At 48.6% G+C, this 24,826-nt stretch overlaps 1 protein-coding gene across 7 annotated transcripts in view; it reads right to left on the minus strand.

Moving 5' to 3' along the window:
• Positions 1–1,944: 1,944 nt before the first annotated feature.
• Positions 1,945–24,826, minus strand: part of TAOK3 (TAO kinase 3) — a 75,629-nt gene continuing 52,747 nt past the window's right edge. For 5 of the 7 annotated variants that reach the window (XM_081966780.1, XM_081966779.1, XM_081966784.1 and 2 more), the window contains 7 exons: positions 13,993–14,229; positions 12,225–12,383; positions 11,240–11,443; positions 7,602–7,841; positions 6,303–6,515; positions 5,142–5,324; positions 1,945–2,787 (listed from right to left, as the gene is read on the minus strand). In XM_081966780.1, coding sequence (XP_081822906.1) covers positions 2,626–2,787; positions 5,142–5,324; positions 6,303–6,515; positions 7,602–7,841; positions 11,240–11,443; positions 12,225–12,383; positions 13,993–14,229 — 1,398 coding nt within the window. In that variant the 3' untranslated portion in view covers positions 1,945–2,625. The remainder of the gene's footprint in view (positions 2,788–5,141; positions 5,325–6,302; positions 6,516–7,601; positions 7,842–11,239; positions 11,444–12,224; positions 12,384–13,992; positions 14,230–24,826) is intronic. The other 2 variants (XM_081966783.1, XM_081966781.1) reach the window with 1 other exon arrangement.

Raw genomic sequence — 24,826 nt, forward strand, 5'->3', positions numbered from 1 at the left:
GGGACGTACTGCCTGCAACCCACCACTGGAAGTCCTACTGTCTTCCATCACAGGGCTAAGGAGCTGGAGTGGGGGGATGGCGAGAGATGGCCTCAATAGCTCCCCGCGGCTACGAAGAACAGAACAACAAAATTGGAAGGGACTTTGGAGGTCTTCTAGTCCAACCTCCCCCCCAACACTCAAGCAACAAACCCTAACCATGATGGCGAACCTTTTCGGCACCAAATGCCTAAAACGGAACGCATGTGTGAGTGCGCCGCAGCACTGGGAAACCCAAAGACCAGCTGGCCGGTGCACATGGGCACGCAGCCAGCTGTTTTTTTTGGGGGGGGGGGGAGTTTCTGGCACACCAGCTGGTTTGAAACGTGCTGGAGAACCAGAAACCCGAAGAGCAGCTAGCTAGTCTGTGCATTCATACCGGCTAGCTGGTTTTCGGGTTTCCGGCACTCTGGCGTGTAACGAAGACTAACTGGCCGGCGTGCATGCGAGCGCCGGAAACCAAAACAGCAGCTGCTGATGGCGCGCGTGCCTCACCAAGAGGGTTCTGCGGTGCCCCATAGGTTCGCCATCATGGCCCTAACCTGAAGAGACTGCAGATCTGGAAGGGCAATGCTTTTATTCGTGAACGTCCATTCCTTGTGCCGCCGCACGTTCGGTTCCAATTTTTGGTTTTTCGGGCTCTCGAAAAGGCATGCTAAAGAAGAGACCTTTTTAAAACCGTTTTTATTGTAAGAAAATACACAGTTTGAAAGAGTGAATAATGCAATATTTATGACCAAGATTATCGGGGATGGGGAAGAAGGGGCGGGGCGAGGGGGCGGGGCGAAGGTCAAGGACCAGGAAGAGAGCAAGAGGAGGGGGGGGGTGCGGGGGGGTTAGAGGGGAAGGCAAGGGTCAAGGTGATGTGATTTGATAGACAGTGTTCAACTTCAAAGTTTGACTTGGAAAAAGAGGCTGTGGGGGGAGAAGGAGAGGCCTGGGGAGGAAGGAGGTTGGCGTGGCTTGGAACGGGATCGAGGGACAGGAAGGTTAGGTAGTAAAAAAACTTCTGATCAGAGAAACAGTTAAAATACAATATGAAAATAAGTAAATTTCTCCTTAAATTTCCTTCTATACACAAAATACACAATTTTGAGAAGGCCCAATTTGTGCTCTGGGAATCCTCTGGCCTCCTTCTTTTTTTTTTGTTTTTTTTTTTAAATTTTATTTTTATTATTATTTATTATTATTATTTATTTATTATTATTATTTTAAGTGTATTCACATCCTCTGCGACAGCAGAAAATGATTATGATACAATCAAGAATGTGCCAAAGGCCAAGGCCAAACTTGTACCCCCAACGCCCCACCCCGCTGGCCTGGCCTTGCCCTTTCCGAAAAGAAAAGAAAAAAAAGAAGAACGAAAAAATCAAAATAAAAAAAAAAATCACGCTCTCCCTCTTTCCAACCCCCCCCACCCTTTCCTCCCCACCCACGAAGTAATGTCGACCATTGATATGTACACCACAATTCAGAATTCGTCATTATTATTATTATTATTATCATCATCATCATCATTATTATTTTTTTCTGCAAAAGGTTATCAAATTTCTCTTCCTTAAAACGGTTTCATTATTTCCACGGAATTTTCTGTATTCCTGATGAATCAAGACCGAAAGGAAAAATAAAATAAAATAAAAATCGAATCGAAAAAAAAAAAAAAAAAGGAAACGGTAACAAAATCTGAGAACGACAAATGAAAACGATGGAGCAGCGCATGAAAAGTAAGGCTGTGAGATCTCCGCGTACGTTCTTTTGACTTATTCGTTTCTTCCTCTCCCTTTCTCCGCTGAACGCTTTTCTGTTTGTTTCTTTTTGAAATTTTTGTTTTTTCCGGAAAGTACACAAAAAAAAGAAGAAGAAGAAGAAGAAGAGAGATGCTATTTATTCGGAGGGTTTCCCCCCCCCTGTTTTGGCGGGTTCCTTCTGAATTTTTGTCGGTTTCTTTCTTGTTTTTGCTTGTGTGTGTGGCTTTTTTTTTTTTCCTTTTTCATTGACTTGTTGGAAAACGATTCGCCCGTAAAGCGAAACCTGAACTTCCGGCGGGGTTTTGTTTCGTTTTTGTTTGCGGTTGGCGTGCTGATCGGTTGGTTGGATTCATTGGAACGGTCTCCAAAAGTTTTGCACCGAAGGGTGAATCGGAAAGAAAAAAAATAAAATAAAATTTTAAATTTTAAAAAAAGGAAGAAAAGGAAAAAAGGAAAGAAGAAAAACCGAAATGGCTTTGCACAGAGAGACACTGATTGATAATTGTGAGACGTTATGAGTTAACCAGAGACAGCCAAGCATGGTGCAGCTCCTAAATGAGACACTCGGTGGGAAGGTGGGAGGCCCTGGTGGATTTAAATTATACAGGCACTAAGTCCGACGGGTCGTCAGTAAGAGACAGAGAGAGAGAGAGAGCAGGACCATTAACTTGGGGACGGGGTGGGGTGGGGCCCAACGTTGGCTTGAGATATTTTTCCCTTGTTTCGTTTCTCTCCTTGGTTTGTATTTTTGCTTCGTGGTTTCGTGTGTGTTTTTGTTCTGTTCTGTTCTGTTTTGTTTTGGGGGGGGAGAGGGGGAAATGGCCAAAGGAATTTAATCTCATCTGTAGTCCTCCTTAGGAAATTCTAATGTCACCAAGTTCCCGAAGCCCATCCGTAAACTCTCCATGTCAAAAGTTTCAATCTCCCGCTCTTGCCTTTCCAACAAAACCTTGATCTTCTCGCTACGTTCCTTCTGCAAGGCGGCCAACTCCTCTTCAATCTGAAAGGGGAAGAGAGGAGAGAAGGTGAGATGAAGGGTTGGGTGGGGATGGGGGGGGGGGGCTTGGGAGATGCCTCCCCCCTCCCCCCTCACTCCAATCTTGGGTTCCTGGACTGTCAGAGCTGAACTGAACAGAAGGACCGGCTGTTTCAACGAAGGGGAATCTTTCGTTCTGACCGAGGCTTCCCCAAAAAGCACGAAGAAGATTCCTGGTCCCGACAAAACCCCTTTTATTAAAGGAATGTGAATCCCTCTCCTTTGCATTCAGCCAAGGCCTGGCAAAGGGTCTTTCAAAGGAATATTTATGACCACAGACCTTATCTATCTTGGAGAGCTGCCATTTTAATATTTGCTGTGCAAGGAAAGACTGGGCACAGAGTCTCTGAGATTCACGGACAGATCTTCACACTCCTGAAACGAATCTAACGAATGAAGGAATTGTTTCCTGCAAAAGCCCACTCCCCTTTCGCTCCTCTTTTATTTCCTACGGGAGGGGCCACTTATTGTGCACCTGTGGCTTTTACTCCCAAGTCGACCCTGATTTCTCAGCTGTTCTTTTCTTCTGGTAGCTCTGCGCATGCTGGGAACAGGCTCCAGCTGTTCCTCTGCCTCACTGCTCTCTAGCTCCGAAGGCAGCTGAGAACTGCCAGACGGCCTCATCTCCCTCTCTGCCTCCCACACAGAGCCCTCGTCCGAGCCTTCCCCAGACTCCAGGACTGGCCCAACTTCCTCACTGTTCGAATCTACTGCCAGCTCTGCTAACCGACCACATCATGTAGCTCAGGGTTGAAAGGAGGGGTTCTTGGGGGCTCCCTGAGCTTGGTTCTCTTCTGGCAGGCGTTTCAGGGCCCTAAGTAGGTAACGTCATCAGTACTACGGTGATGGGAGGAGAAGGAGGAAGACTGTGGGGTCCACGATGCTTGGAGTTTGGTTTTCTTGCAGATGCTTAATTATCCAAACTTAGATAGCATCAATTACCACTAACATCATCCTCATATAGGCTCGCACTGATAATGTTAGCTGCTGATGAAGCGTCTGCAAGAAAGCAACGAAGCTCAGAGACCACCAAGGTCTCCACAGTTCTCCTTCTCCTCCTCTTCCTCCTGCAAATCCTAACTCCCTTCCAGCACTGATGATGTTACTTAGTTGGGTCTTGAAACATTTGCAAGCAAACCACCAAGAGCTCAGAGAGTTCCATTCAACCCCGCGTTACAAATATTTTCTTCTATTTGTCTTTTTGGCAATTCTTGGCGCTCTCTGAGTTTGATTGTCCGCTCACAGACCCACCCCCCCCCTCCCAGCTATTAAGTCGTGCCCCCCTTCCTCCCCCCAAAGGTACTTTCTTTCAAGAGGCAACTGGACTTCCTGGTTTTTCGTTGAAGACGTTTCGCTTCTCATCCAAGAAGCTTCTTCGGTCTCTTATCTTTCGGAAAAATGAAATGAGAACGGCCAAAAGTTACAACGTTTTAAAAATTATTTGAAAGAATTAAATCGGACTGTGGAATTGTCCCGCAGCGAGTTGAAGAAGCATCTTGGATGAGAAGCGAAATGTCTTCGAAGGAAAACTACAAAGTGCAGTTGCCTCTTGAAAAAAAAAAACACCTTGCGGACAACCAACATATTAACATACTAAGTCGTTGGCTGTTGTTTCCTTGTGCTGCCCCATCCTCGCCTCCTAAGTACCCAAGATAGGCTAGTGGTGAATCAGCCCTTCTTCTGACTGACCAGAAAACCATTTCCCAGGCTTCAATCACTTGCCCGGCTGTTTATATCCCTGCTCGTCCAACAATCTAAGTAGCCGGCTGTTTATGTCCCTGCTCGTCCAACAATCTTAGTAGCCGGCTGTTTTTGTCCCTGCTTGTCCAACAATCTTAGTAGCCGGCTGTTTTTGTCCCTGCTTGTCCAACAATCTTAGTAGCTGTCTGTTTTTGTCCCTGCTTGTCGAACAATCTTAGTCGCTGGCTGTTTTTGTCCCTGCTTGTCCAACAATCTTAGTAGCTGGCTGTTTTTGTCCCTGCTTGTCCAACAATCTTAGTAGCTGGCTGTTTTTGTCCCTGCTTGTCCAACAATCTTAGTAGCTGGCTGTTTTTGTCCCTGCTTGTCCAACAATCTTAGTCGCTGGCTGTTTTTGTCCCTGCTTGTCCAACAATCTTAGTAGCTGGCTGTTTTTGTCCCTGCTTGTCCAACAATCTTAGTCGCTGGCTGTTTTTGTCCCTGCTTGTCCAACAATCTTAGTAGCTGGCTGTTTTTGTCCCTGCTTGTCCAACAATCTTAGTCGCTGGCTGTTTTTGTCCCTGCTTGTCCAACAATCTTAGTTTATAGCTGCAAAACTCAATGGATCCTCCATTCCGTACCTTTTGCTCCAGATGTGCTCTGCGCAAGGACACCCTCTGCTCCAACTTCTGGAGCTCCCGTTCGTGCTGTGCTTCTGTCTGCATCTTGATTTTGCTCTGGTAGGCGTTGAGCAGTTCCATCTCTTGCTGCAATTGCAGCCTCAAGGCTTGGCATTCTGCTTCCTGAGCCTCGTCTAGCCGCAGCTGCAAGAGAGCAAAACCCAGAACGTCAAGGGAAGGGTGCTCATTGGTCACCTCCTTTTTATGACCCCCGTAACCCGTTGCGGGGTGGAGTCTGGGGCATCTGAATGGAGCAGAGTGTTTACTGGCCGGATGCCTTTCCTATCGCCAGTGTTTTTTTCCCCAGATGATATATTCTCATTGTGCCAGAGAGAGAAATATCTGCCTTTACCTGTATACTGTCGCGTTCCTATTTAACTTATATGCAGAGCACATCATGAGAAAGGCTGAGCTAGACGAATCAAACGTTGGAATTAAGATTGCCAGGAGAAATATCAACAATCTCAGATATACAGATGATGCCACTCTAGTGGCCGAAAGTGAAGAGGAACGAAAGAGCCTCTTGATGCGGGTGAAGGAGGAGAGTGCAAACGTTGGTTTGAAACTCAACCTTAAGAAAAAGAAGATCATGGCATCCGGCCCTCTCAATCCCTGGCCAATAGATGGGGAAGAAATGGAGGGAGTGACAGATTTTGTTTTCCTGGGCTCCAAGATCACCGCAGGTGGGGACTGCAGCCAAGAAATCAAAAGACGCTTGCTCCTAGGGAGGAAAGCGATGGCAAATCTAGACAGCAGACTAAAAAGGAGAGACCTCACCCTGCCAACAAAAGTACGTATGGTCAAGGCTATCATTTACCCAGTTGCAAAGGATGGAGACAGTGAGTTCTAGTCCCACCTTAGGCATGAAAGCCAGCTGGGTGACTTTGGGCCAGTCCCTCCCTTTCTGCCCACCTCACAGGATCGTTGTGGTGTGGAAAATAGAAGGAGGAAGAACATATTAAGTGTGTTCGCTTGTCTTGAGTGACTTATATAAACTCTAACAAAGGTGGGATGAAAAACCATTCAATCATTCCAACATGCCTTTTTCTTTGACTCATTTTTAGGGCGGGGGAGGGAGGGGCCATTTCCTCACTGAGGACCACCCACCCCACCCGCTCTTACCGCTTGCGACGCCATCATTTCATTGATGCTCTGCTCGTATTGTTCCGCCAGGATGGCCAGCTTCCTCGTCTGCTCATCCTTCAGGCTTTTCAAAATAGTTTTGTGCTCACTCTTTGGAGTCACTTCCAGCTGGTGATTCTTGAGTGCTTTGTACTGCTTGGTTTGCACTTTGCACGTGTCTTGGAACTGCTTCTTGATCTGCATTTCCATGGCCTGCAGAGGAGAAGTGGGAAGCAAACCGACAGCGGAAACGTTTAGCATTCCCCCGTGCCCTATGTAGGTTGGATTTGAAATGTAAGGGGATATGAGCCACGGAAGGAAGGAAGGGAGAGAGGGAGGGAGGAATTCCATGGGAAGGAAGGAAGGAAGGAAGGGAGAGAGGGAGGGAGGGAGGAATTCCATGGGAAGGAAGAGAGGAATTCCATGGGAAGAAAGGAAGGGAGGGAGGAAGGAAGGGATGGAGGGAGGACTTTCATGGGAAGGAAGGAAGGAAGGAAGGAAGGAAGGAAGGAAGGGAGAGAGGAATTCCATGGGAAGGAAGGAAGAAAGAAAGGAAGGAAGGAAGGAAGGAAGGAAGGAAGGAAGGAATTCCATGGGAAGGAAGGAAGGAAAGAAGAGAGGAATTCCATGGGAAGAAAGGAAGGGAGAAAGGGAGAAAGGAATTCCATGGGAAGGAAGGAAGGAAGGAAGGAAGGAAGGAAGGAAGGAAGGAAGGAAGGAAGGAAAGAAGGAAGGAAAGAAGGAAGGGATGGAGGGAGGACTTTCATGGGAAGGAAGAAAGGAAGGAAGGAAGGAAGGAAAGAAGAGAGGAATTCCATGGGAAGAAGGGAAGGAAGAAAGGGAGAGAGGAATTCCATGGGAAGGAAGGAAGGAAGGAAGGAAGGGAGGGAGGGAGGGAGGGATTCCATGGGAAGAAAGGAAGGAATGAAGGAAGGAAGGGGAAAAGGAATAGCTGAATAGCAGAGTTGGAAGGGATCTTGCAGGTCATCTAGTCCAATCTCATGCTCAAGCAGGAGACCCTCTACCATTTTAGACAAGTGACTGCCCAGTCCCCACTTGTGAACCATTAAAGAATTATCTATGCCTAAGTTAGAAGAATTTCCCCAGACTGCTTTCCTCCCCTGCCTAGCTGAAGTCAAGCAAATTGCCGCTTGCAGCTACGCAACGATTCCAAGCTAAGTCCTCACTTGACGCCTCCTTCCCCCTTAACAGGCAGTTTCCTAACTTCAACCTCTAGGGGTGTGTGTGTCCCTCATGAGCCTTCCTGGGCTGGGCTCCCACCATCGTCCCCTTGACTACCTTCAGATTCTTCGGCTGTTGCCGCAACTCCATGACGTGCTTCCTGTGCAGCTCTCTTTCCCGCCGCTTGTTATACTCCAGCTGGTTCTCAAGTTCCGTCTGGTGCTGCAGCCGGATCAAGTCCATACGCAGCTTCTGCAGCAAGTGCAGCTGCCGGTACTCTAACTCCCGCGTCGACTCGTCGTGCCGTATTAGCATGGCATGTTCCATCTCCTTCTGGGTTCTCTTCTTGTTCAGCTCCTGCATAGGGTGTGGGTGAGGAGAACAGAGGTGAGGAGAAGCCTTCCCGGCGTGGTCTGTGAGAATGGCCTTGGGAGACGGAGGGAAGAGCCACAGCCAGGGGAACAGAGGAATAAAAGGCTGCTGAGCCCAGAGCACAAATGGGGTGTGGCCAGAGGTGAAATTCAATCATTTTCACTACCGGTTCTGTGGGCGTGGCAGGGGAAGGATACTGCAAAATCTCCATTCCCTCCCCACTCCAGGGAAAGGATACTGCAAAATCTCCATTCCCTCCCCACTCCAGGGGAAGGATACTGTAAATTCTCCATTCCCTCCCCTCTCCAGGGAAAGGATACTGTAAAATCTCCACTCATTCCCCACTCCAGGGGAAGGATACTGCAAAATCTCCATTCCCTCCACACTCCAGGGGAAGGATACTGCAAAATCCCCATTTCTTCCTAACTCTGGGGGAAGGATATTGCAAAATCTCCATTCCCTCCACACTCCAGGGGAAGGATACTGCAAAATCCCCATTCCCTTCCCACTCCAGGGGAAGGATACTGCAAAATCCCATTCTCTCCCCACTCCACGGAGAGGATACTGCAAAATCTCCATTCTCTCCCCACTCCAGGGGAAGGATACTGCAAAATCCCCATTTCTTCCTAACTCTGGGGAAAGGATACTGCAAAATCTCCATTCCCTCCACACTCCAGGGGAAGGATGCTGCAAAATCCCCATTCCCTCCCCACTCCAGGGGAAGGATACTGTAAAATCCCCATTCCCTCCCCACTCCAGGGGAAGGATACTGCAAAATCCCCATTTCTTCCTAACTCTGGGGAAAGGATACTGCAAAATCTCCATTCCCTCCACACTCCAGGGGAAGGATGCTGCAAAATCCCCATTCCCTCCCCACTCCAGGGGAAGGATACTGTAAAATCCCCATTCCCTCCCCACTCCAGGGGAAGGATACTGCAAAATCCCCATTTCTTCCTAACTCTGGGGAAAGGATACTGCAAAATCTCCATTCCCTCCACACTCCAGGGGAAGGATGCTGCAAAATCCCCATTCCCTCCCCACTCCAGGGGAAGGATACTGTAAAATCCCCATTCCCTCCCCACTCCAGGGGAAGGATACTGCAAAATCCCCATTTCTTCCTAACTCTGGGGAAAGGATACTGCAAAATCTCCATTCCCTCCACACTCCAGGGGAAGGATGCTGCAAAATCCCCATTCCCTCCCCACTCCAGGGAAAGGATACTGCAAAATCTCAGACGTTTCGCTTCTTATCCAAAAACCGAAGAAGCATCTTGGATGAGAAGCGAAACCTCTTCAAGGAAAAACCAAGCAAGTCCAGTTGTCTCTTGAAAGACCAACTTTGGGACACCTATCTTAGAGTTATCAAGGTTGAAAAATCTTGAACTTGGCATGACTCAACGCCGAAGGCGCACGGAACGCTGTTCCCTTCCCACCAAAGGTGGTTCCTATTTTTCTACTTGCATTTTTATCTGCTTTCGAACGGCTAGGTTGGCAGAAGCTGGGACGAGTCACGGGAGCTCACTCCGTTACGCGGCGGTAGGGATTCGAACCACCCAACTGCCGACCTTTCTGATCGACAAGCTCAGCGTCTTAGCCCCTGAGCCACCGTGTCCCTTTTGAACTAGACCTTTCTAAACAAGGCACATTGGCTTCATCTCACAAAAGGAATTTTCCTGCCTTCTGGTGGCAGAGTTTCCTGCCATGGTCTCGCTGAGACAAACCAAACATCCTGCAGGCATAAATTTGATCATCAAAGCCAAAAACCTGGGGGCTCCTATGGCGTATTTCTCAAAACTGTCCAGCAGATGGCGCACGAGCAAATGCGCATGACAACCAGGAGGTGAGGGGCCCTTGACGCTCTCTGAACTCGGTGGTTTCCTTGAAGATGTTTCATTACCAAACTAGGTTACATCATCAGTGTACTGATGATGTTACCTAGTTTGGTAATAAAAGGTCTACAAGAAAACCACTAAGCTCAGAGAGAATTAAGGACTAATTTCTCCTCCTCCTCCCCTTCTCCTCCACTCCACAAGCCTCACTCCCTTTTAGCACTGATGATGTTACCGAGTTGGGTAATAAAACGTCTACAAGAAAACCACTAAGCTCAGAGAGAATTAAGGACTAATTTCTCCTCCTCCTCCTCTTCCTCCCCTTCTCCTCCACTCCACAAACCTCACTCCCTTTTAGCACTGATGATGTTACCTAGTTGGGTAATAAAACGTCTGCAAAAAAACTATCAAGCTCAAACCATATCAAGGATACCAAAATCTTCCTCCTCCTCCCCACCAACCTCACTCCCTTCTAGCACTGATGACGTTATCAAGTTTGGTAACGAAACGTCTGCAAAAAAATGAACAAAACCCAACCAGAGAGCACCAAGAATCTCTCCTGTCAACCCTGAGAAGCTACAAATATCCTCCTTTATCGGTAGGCGTTAAACCTTCAGCACTTTCCACCTAGCAAAATGACAGCCGCGCTTCAAATCTAAACCTATCACGAATCACTTAAAAGATCCAGAACTGACTGAAATATTTAGGAGAACGCCAAGAAACCATTTTTGAAAGGACTGTGAGCTTCCTGTTGGGGCTCCAAAATTTTCCTCCTTTTGGGAGCTTTGATTTAAATTACCATATTTTCCGGAGTATAAGACGCACCTTTCTCCCCCTCCCCCAAAAAAGAGGGTGAAAATCTGGGTGCGTCTTAAATACCAAATACAGTATTTTTAGCCTCCCGGAACCCCGCCCCCTTTGCAAAAATGGCCGTGCAGAGCCTTTAGGAGGCTTCCAGAGTGCTCCTGGGGGCTGGGGAGGGCAGAAATGAGAGGGAAATGGGCTTTTTTGCTTGTTTTTGCGCCCCCCCGGCCCCCAAGAACACTCTACAAGTCTCCTAAAGGCTATGCATGCCCTTTTTTGATGAAAAACGGGCCCGTTTTGGGGAGGTCTAACCGGAAGCCCCCCCGTTCAATTCTGGAGCTGACCGGAGGTCCAGTTCCCCCCACCATAGAGTCTCCTCCTAGCGCAGCATCCTTTTTCCTCTGCCGACCGGAAGTCCGGTTCTCCCCACCATAGAGTCTCCTCCTAGCACATCATCCTTTTTCCTCTACCGACCGGAAGTCCGGTTCCCCCCACCGTAGAGTCTCCTCCTAGCGTGGCGTCCTTTTTCCTCTACCTGTCCTAACCGAAAGCCCTATCCATTGTGGAGACGACCGGTGACAGGGAGCTGCAGCAGAGGGATAAAAGAGCCACATGCGGCTCCGGAGCCGCCAGTTGCCGATCCCTGGTCTAGAACCTTCAAAAGAGAATTGGGGAGTGGGGGAGCTCAGTATCGCCCCTTGCACGTCATTTTTTGGGGGGGGGGAGGAGGGCAAAGGCTAAAAGCAGAGACCTCACGAATATTCTGCTGCTCCAACTCATGCCTTCGGATCATCGTTTTCCGCTTGAAGAAACGGCAGTTTTTGTCGTAGTAGAGTCTCTGCTGGCTGAGAAGATGGGCCTCTTCTTCAGCCTGTGTGTGCTGCAGATTTTCTTTGTGTTTGGAGATCCTTTCCTGCTTCTCCTTCTTGGGTGTGCTGTGATCCTCGTTCATCTCCTGAAAGGGGGGCCGGGAGACCAGGGGGGGTGTTGAGTAAAAGGCAACGGGCTACAGCAGAATGAAAACGGGCACTGTGTCCGATGAGTCTTCGGGGGAAGCGGCCGTGTAAAGCCAGGGTCCTCGTCTAATCTCTCTCCCGCTAACAGGGTTCCTTTCTAACAATGATGACGTTACTTAGTTAGGTAATGAAACGAATGCAAGGAAACAACCAAGCTTCCTTCTACTTCTCTTTCTCCTTTTTTCCCTTCCCTTTCTCCTCTCCTCCTCTTCCCCTTCTCCTCTCCTCCTTTTGCCCTTCACCTTTTCCACTTTCCTTCCTCCTTCCTCCTCTTACTTCTCCTTCTTCTCCCCTCCTCTGGTTCCCCTCCCCCCTTTTCTCCTTTTTCACTTCCCTTTCTCCTTCCTCCTCTTACTTCTCTTTCTTCTCCCCTCCTCTGGTTCCCCTCCCCCCTTTTCTCCTTTTTCACTTCCCTTTCTCCCTCCTCCTCTTCCTTCTCCTTTCCTTTCTCCCCTCCTTTCCCCCTTCCCTTTCTTCCCTCCTCCTCTCCTCCTTTTGCCCTTCCTTCTCCTCTTCTCCTTTCCTTTCTCCATCCTCCTCTTCCTTCTCCTGCCATTTCTCCCCTTCTCCTTTTCCCCTTCCCCCTCTTCTCCTTTTCCCCTTCCCTTTCTCCCTTCCTCCTCCTCTTCCTCCCCACGGGGGCGTGTCATTCTGGAGGTGGTTAATGGGATGAGATGAGACCCCACCTCCTCTCCCCCCTAGTTCATTTGGCTCCTTCACCTTCCCCAGATCTGGAGAGCGCCTTCTTGCCTCTTTAATCTTTTCTTTGCAAATCTTGTATTGCTTCTTCTGACTTTCTAAGAAATTGGTCAGATCCCTCTTCTGCTGAGCCAAAATCTGTTGCTGGAACTTCTTCTCATCTGCTGCCGCTGTCTTAGCCTGCGAAGGAAAAAAAGAAAGAAAGGCCTTTTAAAATTAAAAACCGACCCATGTTTTCAGGAAGACTGTCATTTAGGGGACGGAACACTAAAACGTAGGATGAACGGGCGTTTGGGTATTCTAGAGTGTTAGGAATGTAAGCTAACAGTTGGGTTAGCAATATATAAACCAGGATGGTAGTACGGTTTTCTTTAAGTACTGCTGTTAATGTGATTGGTTGCTGTTACCTCAAGCAGCCATAAGAGGGAGCCAGAATGACTGTTAGCTCTCTGTTTGTTAGGTGCTGATCGGTGGTTACTGCTTGATACTGTATCGTGAGTTACTGTGTTTTTGCTACTGTTAGCGACTTTGCGTGCTGAACTGAGTACATGATAGTGTTCGTTGGACAACTGAGAACATTGATAACTGACTGACTGACTGAACCGTGTATGACTTGGACTGTTTGATGAACCCTGAATACCTCTATTTTCCACATAAGTAAAATACTATTACTTTTACCATTTGGTGTCCCTGTATGCTGGTTTGTGCAATACTCTTCCATATCACTCTCATTACGCTTCTCTGCACACTCGCTCTCCTAACGGGGAACTTACTTACTTAACATAGGGAAAAGAAGGACTAGGACTGACATGTTAGCAATTTTCCAGGTTTTTTTTTTCTCTTTCTGTTCTACTGTTCAGTTTTTATGGTTGTGAGCCACCCAGAGTCTTGTCTGCCCATCTTTCAGTTTTATATAGGTGCCCGAGTGACACGCAGTGACCCCGGTTGGTGTACAATGTGTCAACGCTGAGATGGATCTGGCTGAGGCTTCAGGGTTGCCACACAACAGAGGGAGGGAGGAAATAGTCAGATGAGGTTTTGTAGCCAAAGCAATAAAGTTTTCTTGTGGAAACCAAGGACATTCTCACAGGTGGCTGGCCAGGGGAGGAGTAAAGTAACCAAGCAACTGGCCAGCTCCTGGATTGGACAATGTGACCAAGGCGATACCATTACGGGCCATTCACAGCCCGTAATGATTCACAACCAGTCTGTGAAGAGTCCGACAGAAGTCTGCCAAAGTCTTTCGGGATAATGTTGATAAGTACCCACCTTTATCTCCCTTGAAACGCTGCCAGAGACCTAATTGCCAATTAGTTTTGCAAGGCCAAACGGAGCACAGAGTCAAAACGGAGCTTCGGAGTTTAAACCAACCAGAAGGAACCAAGTTGCTTCCTTGTAAAGGCTCACGTCCGATTGCTCCTCTTTTATGTCTTATGAGAGGGGCCAATCATCTCCAAGCCTTACTCCCGAGTTGCCCCTTTGGTCTTAACTCTTCTTGCCTTCTGGAAGCTCTGTGCATGAGCACAGTGGGAACAGGCTCACACTGTTCTTCTGCCTCTCTGATGTCAGACTCTGGAGGCAGCACATAACTTACCAGTGCTCCGGAGAGAGCACGTAAATACCTTCCATCTCAGGTAGGCCGGGGAGATGAAATTGGGGAGAGGTGGTGTGTCAAACGACCTGCACACTGCCCCACCAGGCATCTCAAGGTGTCATGGAATCTGGGTGGCCTTCTGAATCCATCCCTCAGCCAGTAAGGCGGCCCATCCCGCAGGAGAACCTGGCTCACCTCCTTCTCTATGACAGCCACCTGTTTCTTGGCTAGCTTCTCCAGTTCAATGGACGAGTTGTTGGCATGGGTCTCCACCTCTTTCTGCAGCTTGAGGCGGTGTTCGTCCATTTCAGCCTTCAGCTTGTTTTCCAGGGCGATCAGCTGCTTCTGGTGCTGGCGCCGCATCCGTTTATATCCTGACATCTGTTCCCGCAACTCGTTCTCCTGCTCATGCTCATGGATCTGCCTTGTAACCTGTGATCGGCCGAGGGGAGGAAAGGAGGAGAAGAGACAAGAGTTAGCGCCTGCCTGGAGGAAGGAGGCCATCCAGGCTGATGGCCTGGGCTCTAGGGCAATTCGTCATGGCCACCTCGCCGTGGCCAATTCACTGTGGGACAACTCACCATCACCAACTTGCTGCAAACATCTCATCACGGCCAACTCTCCATGACCAATTCTCCATGGCCAACTTTCCATGGCCAACTCTCCATGAGACAACTCTCCATGGCCAATTCTGCAGAGACAACTCTCCATGGCCAATTCTGCATGGCCAACTCACCATGGCCAACTCTCCATGGACACCTTACCACGAGACAATTCTCCATGGCCACCTCACCATGAGACAACTCTCCATGGACAACTTACCACGGCCAACTCTCCATGGCCACCTCACCATGAGACAACTCTCCATGGCCAACTCCCCATGGCCACCTTACCACAAGACAATCCTCCATGACCAATTCTCCATGGCCACCTCACCATGAGACAACTCTCCATGAGACAACTCTCCATGGCCAACTTACCACGGCCACCTCACCATGAGACAACTCTCCATGGCCACCTTACCACGAGACAACTCTCCATGACCAATTCTCCATGGCCAACTCTCCATGGACACCTTACCATGAGACAATTCTCCATGGCCAACTCTCCATGGGACAACTCTCCATGGTCAACTCATCATAGGATAACTTGCCACAGCCATCTTGTTGTGGCCAAATCGCCACGGCCAACTCACCATGGGACAACTCTCCATAGCCAACTCATCATAGGATAACTCGCTACAGCCATCTTACTACGGCCATCTCTCCATGACCAACTCACCATGGGACAACTCATCACCGCCAATTTGCTGTGGCCCACTCACCACCGTAAGGTTGCTGTGGCCCCCTCACCACGGCCAACTCTTCATGGACAACTCGCTATGACCAACTCGTTATCATGAACTTGCTGTGTCCACCTCACTGTGGCCAATTAGCCATGGCCAACTCACCATGGGGCAACTCATCACCGCCAACTTGCCATGGCCACCTCACTGTGGCCAACTCTTCATGGCCAACGCATCACCGCAAACTTGCTGTGGCCACCTCACTGTGGCCAATTAGCCATGGCCACCTCAATGTGGGACAATTCGCCACAGTCAACTTGCTGCGGCCACCTCACCAGGGTCAAATGACTATGGAGTGGGGTGGCAGGCAGAGGAAGAGAGGGAAAGGGAATGGGTGGGGGGAGAGAGAGGGGGGAGAAAGGGAGAGAGAGAGAGAAAGGTAGGAAGAAATGAAGGAAGGAGAGAGAGAGAGAGAGAGAGAGAGAGAGAGAAGAAAGAAAGACAGAAAGACAGAAAGAAAGAAAGAAAGAAAGAAAGAAAGAAAGAAAGAAAGAAAGAAAGACCCCATAATCCCTTGTGGGGTGAAGTCTGGGAAACTGAATGGAGCTAGTAGGGTGTTTTAATGGCCAGATGCCCTTCAGGTCGCCAATGCGGAGTTTTGTTCAGCAGATATATTTAAAATAGAACAGAACAGAATTCTTTCTCATTGTGGCCAGAGAGAGAAATATCAGCCTCTACCTAGGATCAAATTCACAGCCTCCTGATTGTGAGGCGAGAGCGCCACCTGCAGGCCACCCCACCACTCCAATCCTGAGCCTACAGTATTCTCTTTTTAATTGTCATTTATTTGGAAGATTTACATGGCCAACACAAGTGACTCTGAGTGGCTTACGGACAATAAAGACCCAATGTAAAAAGAATAAAAATCAATTAATGCCCTACCATCTCAATCCAGGCATTGCCTCCAGAAATACCCGTCCATCTGACCACCTCATTCCTTCCGTAAAATGTTCCTGGCCCCATCTCACAGGCATCTAGGTCACTGTTAATTTTCACTCACACACAAAGCCTACTTCACCTTGAATATAGATGCAATCCTTGGGCTGGAAGGGACCTTCAGAGGTCTTCGATTCGAGGGCTCCCCAACTTTTCAGACCTCAGGGACCACTAGATTCATAATTTGAAATCTCAAGGACCACTAATATGATCTGCCTAATGACTGGGTGGGCAGGCTAGGTGGTCACGTGACTGGGTGGGCGTGGCCAACTCAATGTCACTCACGTCGAGGGGCGCCTCGCTGGCCTCTACTCACCCCTCCCCTCCCAGCCACTCCTCACCTACCCGCCCGGGGTCCTTAGGGCCCCAACAGGGAGCAGTTGCTGAAGCTAAGGAGCCCCCAGGAGAAAGAGCTGGCAAAAGAGCTAAGTTCAAATTGGATCTGGCCGAGAAGGAGGCTCAGCAGAAGCACCTCACTGAGGACTAGGAGCATAGGCTTTCCAAGCAGAGGGAAGACCCGTGGGAGTGCAAGGCCAGGTACCGGCGCCTGGAGGCTCAGCGGGCTGAGATGGTCAGCCAGTTCCAGGCCATGATGCAGTCCCACTGGAACGAGGCCCTCTGGCTCTTTGCCACCAGCAGCACTTCTTCCCTCCAGCCTTTGCCCAAAGCCCCCCACCAGGAGGCCGAAGCAGACCCCAAGTCGGAATTTCTGCCCCCCCCCGACCCCCACAAAAAGACCCCGAAGGGGGAGACTCTCTGCAGCAACACAAGCGTTCTTTGCACGCATCCATCCCAGGGGCCGCAGTTTGAGGACCCCTGATTGAGTGCCTTATCAAAAATGCAAATATTTTTTCTGCGGGCCACCAATTGGTGACCGCTGTTCTAGTCTGACCCCTTGCTCAAGGCAGGACTTTTGAGACCAGTGGACTGGCTGGGGAATTCTGGGAGTTGGACATCCGCGAGTCTTAAATGTTGCCGAGGTTAGACGCTGTTAGGGATGTAACCCTACGCTTGGCTTGGCAATGTATATAAGCTATGATTATTTTACTGCTACTTTAAATGCTTAAGAGATGTAATTGGTTTGTTACCTCAAGCAGCCATAAGAGGGAGCCAGAATGGCTGTTAATCTCTCTCTCTGTTTTGTTAGAAGCTGGTTGGTGTATTACTGAGGTATTGTGGTTTGTTACTGTTAGTTACTTTGTGCGCTAAACTGAGAATATTGATAACTGACTGACTGAACCGTGTAGGACTTGGACTGTTAACTCTGAATACTTCTATATTTCTACATAGTAAACTACTATATTTTTATACTATTCAGTGTCTCTGTATGCTGGTTTGTGCGTGTTATTCCATATCACTCTCATTACGCTTCTCTGCATACTCGCTCTTCGAACGGGGAGCTTAGTTACTTAACAGACGCCCCTGCTTTAAACGGTGCGCAGGAGTGCAGGACCTTGAGATGAGATGGGTGGCGGTATACATTTCACGAAATGAATAAAACAAGATCAGAGCGGTGTGGAGTCGTTTCTGCAGGAGCCTCAGGAAGAAACGGGAAGGGGTGATTACCGGGAATGGGTCAGGCGTAAGATCAGAAGGGGTGTTCAAAGCACGAAGGGGTCTCCAGGAAAAGGAACCATGAGAATCCTACTGTCAACGCTGAAGTTGGCCTCCTGGAGGCCATCTTTGAGGCTTCATGATGCCACAATGAAGATGAGGGTTAGGGAGGAGGGGGAATAGAGATAGCTGGGAGTTTGTAGCCACAATGAAATACTTTCCCCTGGGAAACAAGGACATTCCGAGTGGTGGCGGAAGAGGAGTGATGTTACCAAGCAACCGGATGTGCACCTTGATTGGACCATGTGACTGATGGTCTGGGAGAGGGTGGGAAAACTCCCTTTTAATTAGGGGAAAACAGCGGGAACCTTTGGAGTCGGTTCTCACCAGAACTGGGCCAATGGGATCTATCCAATAAAACTATTCTTGGAGGAATCTACCTGCCTCGCAGGTTGGTTGGCTACGGGTGTGTTGCTTGGAACCCTGATACCTACACCCCGCTGTGGCTCATGGGACATCTGATCTTACTGGCTTGCCTGAAGGACCGAGATGGTCCTTGCCATTTTACTTGTTGCCTATATCTTTGTCTGATGGATAACCCTACATCGGGGGTGTCAAACTCGATTTCACGGAGGGTGAAAACATCGGGATTGTGTTTGACCTTGGGGGCCGGGGAGGGGGGGGCATGACCAGAGTGGGTGCGGCTACCTCAACATCAATTGGGTTGCGGGCACCTTTGGAGACCCAAGTGCCATCCCGAGCGCCGTTTTCGCTGGCAGATGGTTACGGGAGGCTGTTGCAGCCGAAAAGGGACCTCAGGGGGGACAGGGAGGGGACATGCGGCCTCCCAAGCTCCATTTTTGCGGGCATTGTAGGAAGCCGTCACAAAACAGAGCTGGGGGGGGGACAATGTGCGTGGCCTGCCTGAGCTCAGTTTTTCCTGGCGGGCCGGTCCTTCGTCATTTCCGTGGTCTAAGCATTCCACGAGCCGGATCCGTCCCCCTGGCCTTGAGTTTGACACCGCTGGCCTAGATATATGATCTTGGTTGACTCCATCTCCATGCCAAAAATGGGCAACCAAGGCCACGGTGGGTTCTTGGTAGCTCTGGAGAACAATCAGCAGAGCCCTTCAGATCCATGGGAAACTTGGCTCGGCCGCCGTGCTGGTCAGTCGTTCAAAGCCGCTCATCAACACATCGCCGGGAATAGATTGCTCCTGCTGCTAATAAGAGTGAGAAACCAGCAATCTGGTTCGGGAATGCTGGGAAGGAGGGGGGAACACCCCCCCCGAGCTTTCCTACATCCCACGAAGCAGCCTTGCTTCAAATTGGCTGGTTTCGCGCGGCAGGAGAGCCGCGACCTCAAGCAGGGTGACGAGATGGAAGGGGGAAGTCGCGTTCCTTCCAGGAAATCCTTTCGACACCGCGACTTAAGAGAAAGGGGAAAGCGGTGTGTGGGACACAGAGGAAGAAGTTGTGGGGAGTGGGTGGGGGGTGGGGAGAAGGAAACTTCCCAACTCACAGGCCTTGGAAAGATTGCCCACCCCGTTCTTGGCAGGGAGATGCAAAGCTCAACCCATGGAAATGTATTTAGAACTGAACCCCCTTGCAGACAATGGACGCTTTACACAGAGACGGGTGCAAATGGTTGCTTGGGAGAGCTAGCCTGGGTGCTGAACCAGGTGAGAAGGGAGGAATTTCCTGAATTAATCAATGGAAGAGCTGGCCTTCAGAAGTATTCAAAGTGGGCAATGATTATCCATCCATCCATCCATCCACCCACCCACCCACCCACCCACCCACCCACCTACATACATACATAGCTAATTACCTACCTACCCATTCAATCTCTACATGTATCTACTGTATCTGTGTCTGTCTATCTATCCATCCACTCTATCACTGTCTGCCTGTCTATCTGTCTGTCCATCCATCCATCCACTCCATCCATCCAACCACTATCCATCCAACCAACCCATCCTGTCTGTCTGTCAATCCGTCCATCCATCCATCCATCCATCCATCCATCCATCCATCCATCCACCCACCCACCCATCTACCTACCTACCTCCATACATACATACGTACATAGCTACTTACCTACCTACCCATTCAATCTCTACATGTATCTACTTGTATGTCTGTCCATCTATCTATCCATCCATTCTATCACTGTTCATCTGTCCATCCATCCATCCATCCATTCACTCCATCCATCCACCTACCTACCCATTCAATCTCTACATGTATCTACTGTATCTGTGTCTGTCTATCTATCCATCCACTCTATCACTGTCTGCCTGTCCATCTGTCTGTCCATCCATCCACTCCATCCATCCAACCACTATCCATCCAACCAACCCATCCTGTCTGTCTGTCTGTTTGTCTGTCAATCCATCCATCCATCCATCCATCCATCCATCCATCCATCCATCCATCCATCCATCCGCATAGCTGCAGCAAATAGAACTGCTGTACAGGCAGTCCTCAACTTACAACAATTCACTTACAGACCATTTGAAGTTACAACAGCACTGAAGAAACGGACTTATGACCCCTTTTCACACTTATGACCATTTCAGTATCCCCATGGTCACGTGATTTACATTCAGACCTTTGGCAACTGACTCATATTTATGATGGTTACAGCGTCCCAGGGGGGGGTTACGTGACACCCTCCTGACAAGCAAAGTCAATGGGGAAGACAGATCCACTTAACAACCATGCTACTCATTTAACAACTGAAGTGATTCGCTTAACAACCGTGGCAAGGAAGGTCGCAAAATGGGGCTCAGTGGTTAAGACGCTGGGCTTGTTGCCTGGAAAGCTGGCAGCCCTGGTTCGAGACCCAGCGCCACGCAACGGGGTGAGTTCCCGTTCTCAGCTCAGCTCTTGCCAACCTAGCAGTTCGAAAGCATGCAAATGCGGGCAGATAAACAGGTACCACATCAACGGGAGGTTAACAGCGCTTTGTGATTCTCTGCGGAAATGTCTTTGGACAACACTGGCTCAATGGCTTTGAAAGGGAGATGAGCAGCGCCCCCTAGAGTCGACAACGGCTAGTGGAGTAAAATCCTCAGGGACTCTTTTTTTAAAAAATAGTAGGATAAGGGGTTTGAAAAGTATCGGTGTCCTTCCTGCACCAAACGAATTTGCGCTGTTGCCATCTCCAGTGAATAGATTATCAAAGGAAGGAAGGAAGGAAGGAAGGAAGGAAGGAAGGAAGGAAGGAAGGAAGGAAGGAAGGAAGGAAGGAAGGAAGGTTGCGAGGTGCCCTAAAGCTGCCATCTTGTTCTTGGGCTTAGCAACATCCGTAAACCTGCGCGGGGATTCAGATGTCCCACCGATCCTCCACCCAAGAGACAATCGATTAAATTTGGGGGTCATCCACCTAATTGATGTCGCTTTCAAAGATTAATCGCGATTGAAACTTTCGGCGACTCAGCCCATTGCTAATTTTAATCCAAGTCCTCCCCGATTTAACTGATTCAAACAAGAGTGTAGGCAGGAAAAAAAAAAAGGGGGGGGGAAACGAGTGGATAGAAATTTCTCCGGCGGAAAGTTTTGAGACGTGCCTTTCTAGGAAAAGAGAGAACACGTGCGCGCTCCCCATTTCACCCAGGTGGAACTGAATTATTCATATCACCTACGTTTTCTCCGGTGATAAAGAGTTTGGACCCGTTTGGGAAACGGCGAGACATTCGTCAGGAAAATCGTATGCGAAAATAAGGAGACGTTTAGAAGGACAGCCGAAAAATCGAATTGCTGCACGTGGCCCATGATTTCTCTGTTAAGTAAGATGGCAGCTCGAGGACCACCCTGTGAGCTGACATTTGCAAGAGTCTGAGGTGGTACTAAGGTGGTCTAGAACTCTCAGTCTCCCAGTGATTAGCCCAATGTCACCTAGACAGCTTTCATGCCTAAGGCGGGACTAGAACTCACTGTATCCCGGTGACTGGTCAAAGTCAGCTTTCATGTCTAAGGAGGGACAAGAACTCACAATCTCCTGGTGACTGGCCCAAGGTCATTGCCACCAGCTTTCGAGCCTAAAGCGGGACTAGAACTCACCATCTCCTGGGGATTGGCTCAAAGTCACGCAGCTGGCTTTCATGCCTAAGGCAGGACTAAACTCACGGTCTCCAGCTTTCTAGCCTGCTTGCCTTCGTGGCTAAGCCAAAGTAGCTCTCCCCACACCATCCACCCAAGTCAAAGTTGAGCTCCTTCACCGAATTCTGACTGCATCCTATTCTCTTACTACTATTGCGTACTCCACATGGGACAGCAACTATTCCATCAGGACAAGGTTTTTCTTCTCGTAAAGAACCGTATGACCGGCTCACGGTTGACTCAGCCTTCCGTCCTTCCGAGGTTGGTAAAATGAGGATTGTTGGGGGCAAGAGGCTGACTTTGTAAACCGCTTAGAGAGGGCCGTAAAACATTGTAAAGCGGTATATAAGTCTAAGGGCTACAGCTATCTAGGTCTGTCTCTCTATTTATTTCTCCTTCTCTCACTGTTTCTCTCTCTGCCTCTTGATCTATCTGAATGTATTATTGCAGACTAACTCTGCCCACTGCCAGGAGTTCGATCCTGACCGGCTCAAGGTTGGCTCACCCTTCCATCCTTCTGAGGTCAGTAAAATGAGGACCCAGATTGTTGGGGGCAAGAGGCCAACTCTGTAAACCGCTTAGAGAGGGCTGTAAAAGCATTGTGAAGCGGTATATAAGTCTAATTGCTATTGCTACTGTCTTTCCTTCCTTCCGGTTGATTCAGCCTTCCGTCCTTCCAAGGTGGGTCAAAGGAGGACCCAGATTGTTGGGGGCAAGAGGCTGACTCTGTAAACCGCTTAGAGAGGGCTGTAAAAGCACTGTGAAGTGGTATATAAGTCTAAGTGGTATTGCAATTTATGTCTGTCTCTGTCTATCTATCTATCTAGCTGTCTTTCACAGTTTCTCTCTCTCTCTCTCTGTGTCTCTCGATCTATCTGAATGCATTATTGCAGGCTAACTCTGCCCGCTGCCAGCAGTTCAATCTTGACTGGCTCAAGGTTAACTCACCCTTCCGAGGTGGGTAAAATGAGGAAACCCAGATGGTTGGGGGCAAGGGGCTGACTCTGTAAACCGCTTAGAGAGGGGCTGGAAAGCACTGTAAAGTGGAATATAAAATCTAAGGGCTATTGCTATATTCAAAGATCCCAAACAGTGAATGGCTGCAAACTATCCAGATAATTTGTGTTTGAGTCATCATTACGAAAGATACCAAACTGGATGCAAAGCTGAACACTGTTTAACTATCGTTTCATGTCCGTTTCATACCGTCTCCCACATATTAAAAGTTGATGCTCCCCTACACCCATCTAACGCTCCTATCTCTTTTTTTAAAGATTCTTATAGACTTTTATATCTACTTTCTGGGCTAATATCTTCAGGGGTTTTTTCCCCCACATTTTAAAGTCTCTGATGTACCTATGCTTTCCAGTTGGTGGCACTCCACCCTCCTTAGGTTGGTCCAGGGCCAGGAGAAAGATTTGATTTGATTGGATTTTGAATGCAACTCTCAACTGCAAATTGAGTATGTTTGATGCTCCACAAGAACCTTGCGAACAGGCTGCTACATGAGAGAAAGACTCACAATAAGATAATAGGTAATGCATATTTATTTATTTGCTTGTTTATTAATTGCACGGAGAAGGCCGCCCAAATTTAGGAAGGCACAACCATATTAAAATGGGATAAAAGAATAAACACAGCATTGACTGTGAGAGGGATCTTGGAGTCTTAGTGGACAACCAGCTAAATAGGAGCCAGAAGTGTGCGGCGCCAGTCAAAAAAACCAATGCAATCCTAAAGTGCATTGACAGAGGGATACAATCAAGATCAAGGGAGGTGCTAATACCACTCTATAAAGCCTTAGTAAGATAACACCTAGAATACTGCACCTAGTTTTGGTCACCACACTATAAAAAAGATGATGAAACTCTAGAAAGAGTACAGAGAAGAACAACAAAGATAATCAGGGGACTGGAGGCTAAAACATACAATGAACAGTTGCAGGAACTGGGCATGGCTAGTCTAGCGAAGAGAAGGACCAGGGGAGACATGATAGAATCTTCCAATATTTAAGGGACTGCTGCAGAGAGGAAGGGGGTCAAGCTATTTTCCAAGGCACCCAAAGGCCAGACAAGGAATAACGGATGGAAACTGATCAAGGAGAGATTCAACCTGGAAATAAGGAGAAATTTCCTGACAGGGAAAACAACCAACCCATGGAACAGAGGTTGTGGGAGCTTCATCCCTGGAAGCTTTCAAGAAGAGACTGGACTGCCATCTGTCAGAAATGGTGTAGGGTCTTAGGGTCTCCTGCTTGGGTGGGCGTGTTAGACTAGGTGACCTACAAGGTCCCTTCGAACTCTGTTAATCTAATCTCTCTCAGGGGCTGCCCTCAAGAAGAGGGAGTCAAGCTATTCTCCAAAGCGCCTAAAGGCAGGAGAAGAAGCGATGGGTGGAGAAGGAGAAAAACAACTGAGAACTAAGAAGAATTTTCCTGACACTGAGAACAATTCACCAGTGGAACAACTTGCCTCCAGAAAAATTGAGAATTATGAAGAAGGTTGGATGGAAACCTGGCAGCCAAGGGGTAGGTGGGAGGGGAGGTGAAGACGGGGAGTAAGAATGATGCAGAAATATGCAGCCCACAACTCCAAAGTCACCTGGTCCAATTAAGGCCTCCAAGAACACGAGTGTCCCCAGGGGAAGAGAAAGCCAAGCAAAGTTACTTTGTCATATCCCTTCCCAGGTGAGCTGAAATCCTGAAGAGGAACACTCTTCAACAGGTAAGAAGCATATCCCCTTATGAAGAATTAATGGAGGCTTTGAAGACCACCTCTCGTGGTCCCAGAATGGCTTCAGAAGACATTTTTAATGAGGTAGATCTACCCTTCTAGTAAGTTTTAGAAGAGAATAACAGTTCAAAGGGACCTTGGAGGTCTTCTAGTCCAACCCCCTGCCTAGACAAGAAACCCTATACCACTTCAGACAAATCGCTATCCAACATCTTCTTAAAGACTTCCAGTGTTGGAGCATTCACAACTTCTGGAGGCAAGTTGTTCCAACTGATTAATTGTCCTCACTGTCAGGAAGTTTCTCCTCAGTTCTAAGTTGCTTCTCTCCTTGATTAGTTTCCATCCATTGCTACTTG

This window comes from Natrix helvetica (genome assembly GCF_964273705.1).
Source record: "Natrix helvetica genome assembly, chromosome: 14".
Lineage (NCBI taxonomy): Eukaryota > Metazoa > Chordata > Lepidosauria > Squamata > Natricidae > Natrix > Natrix helvetica.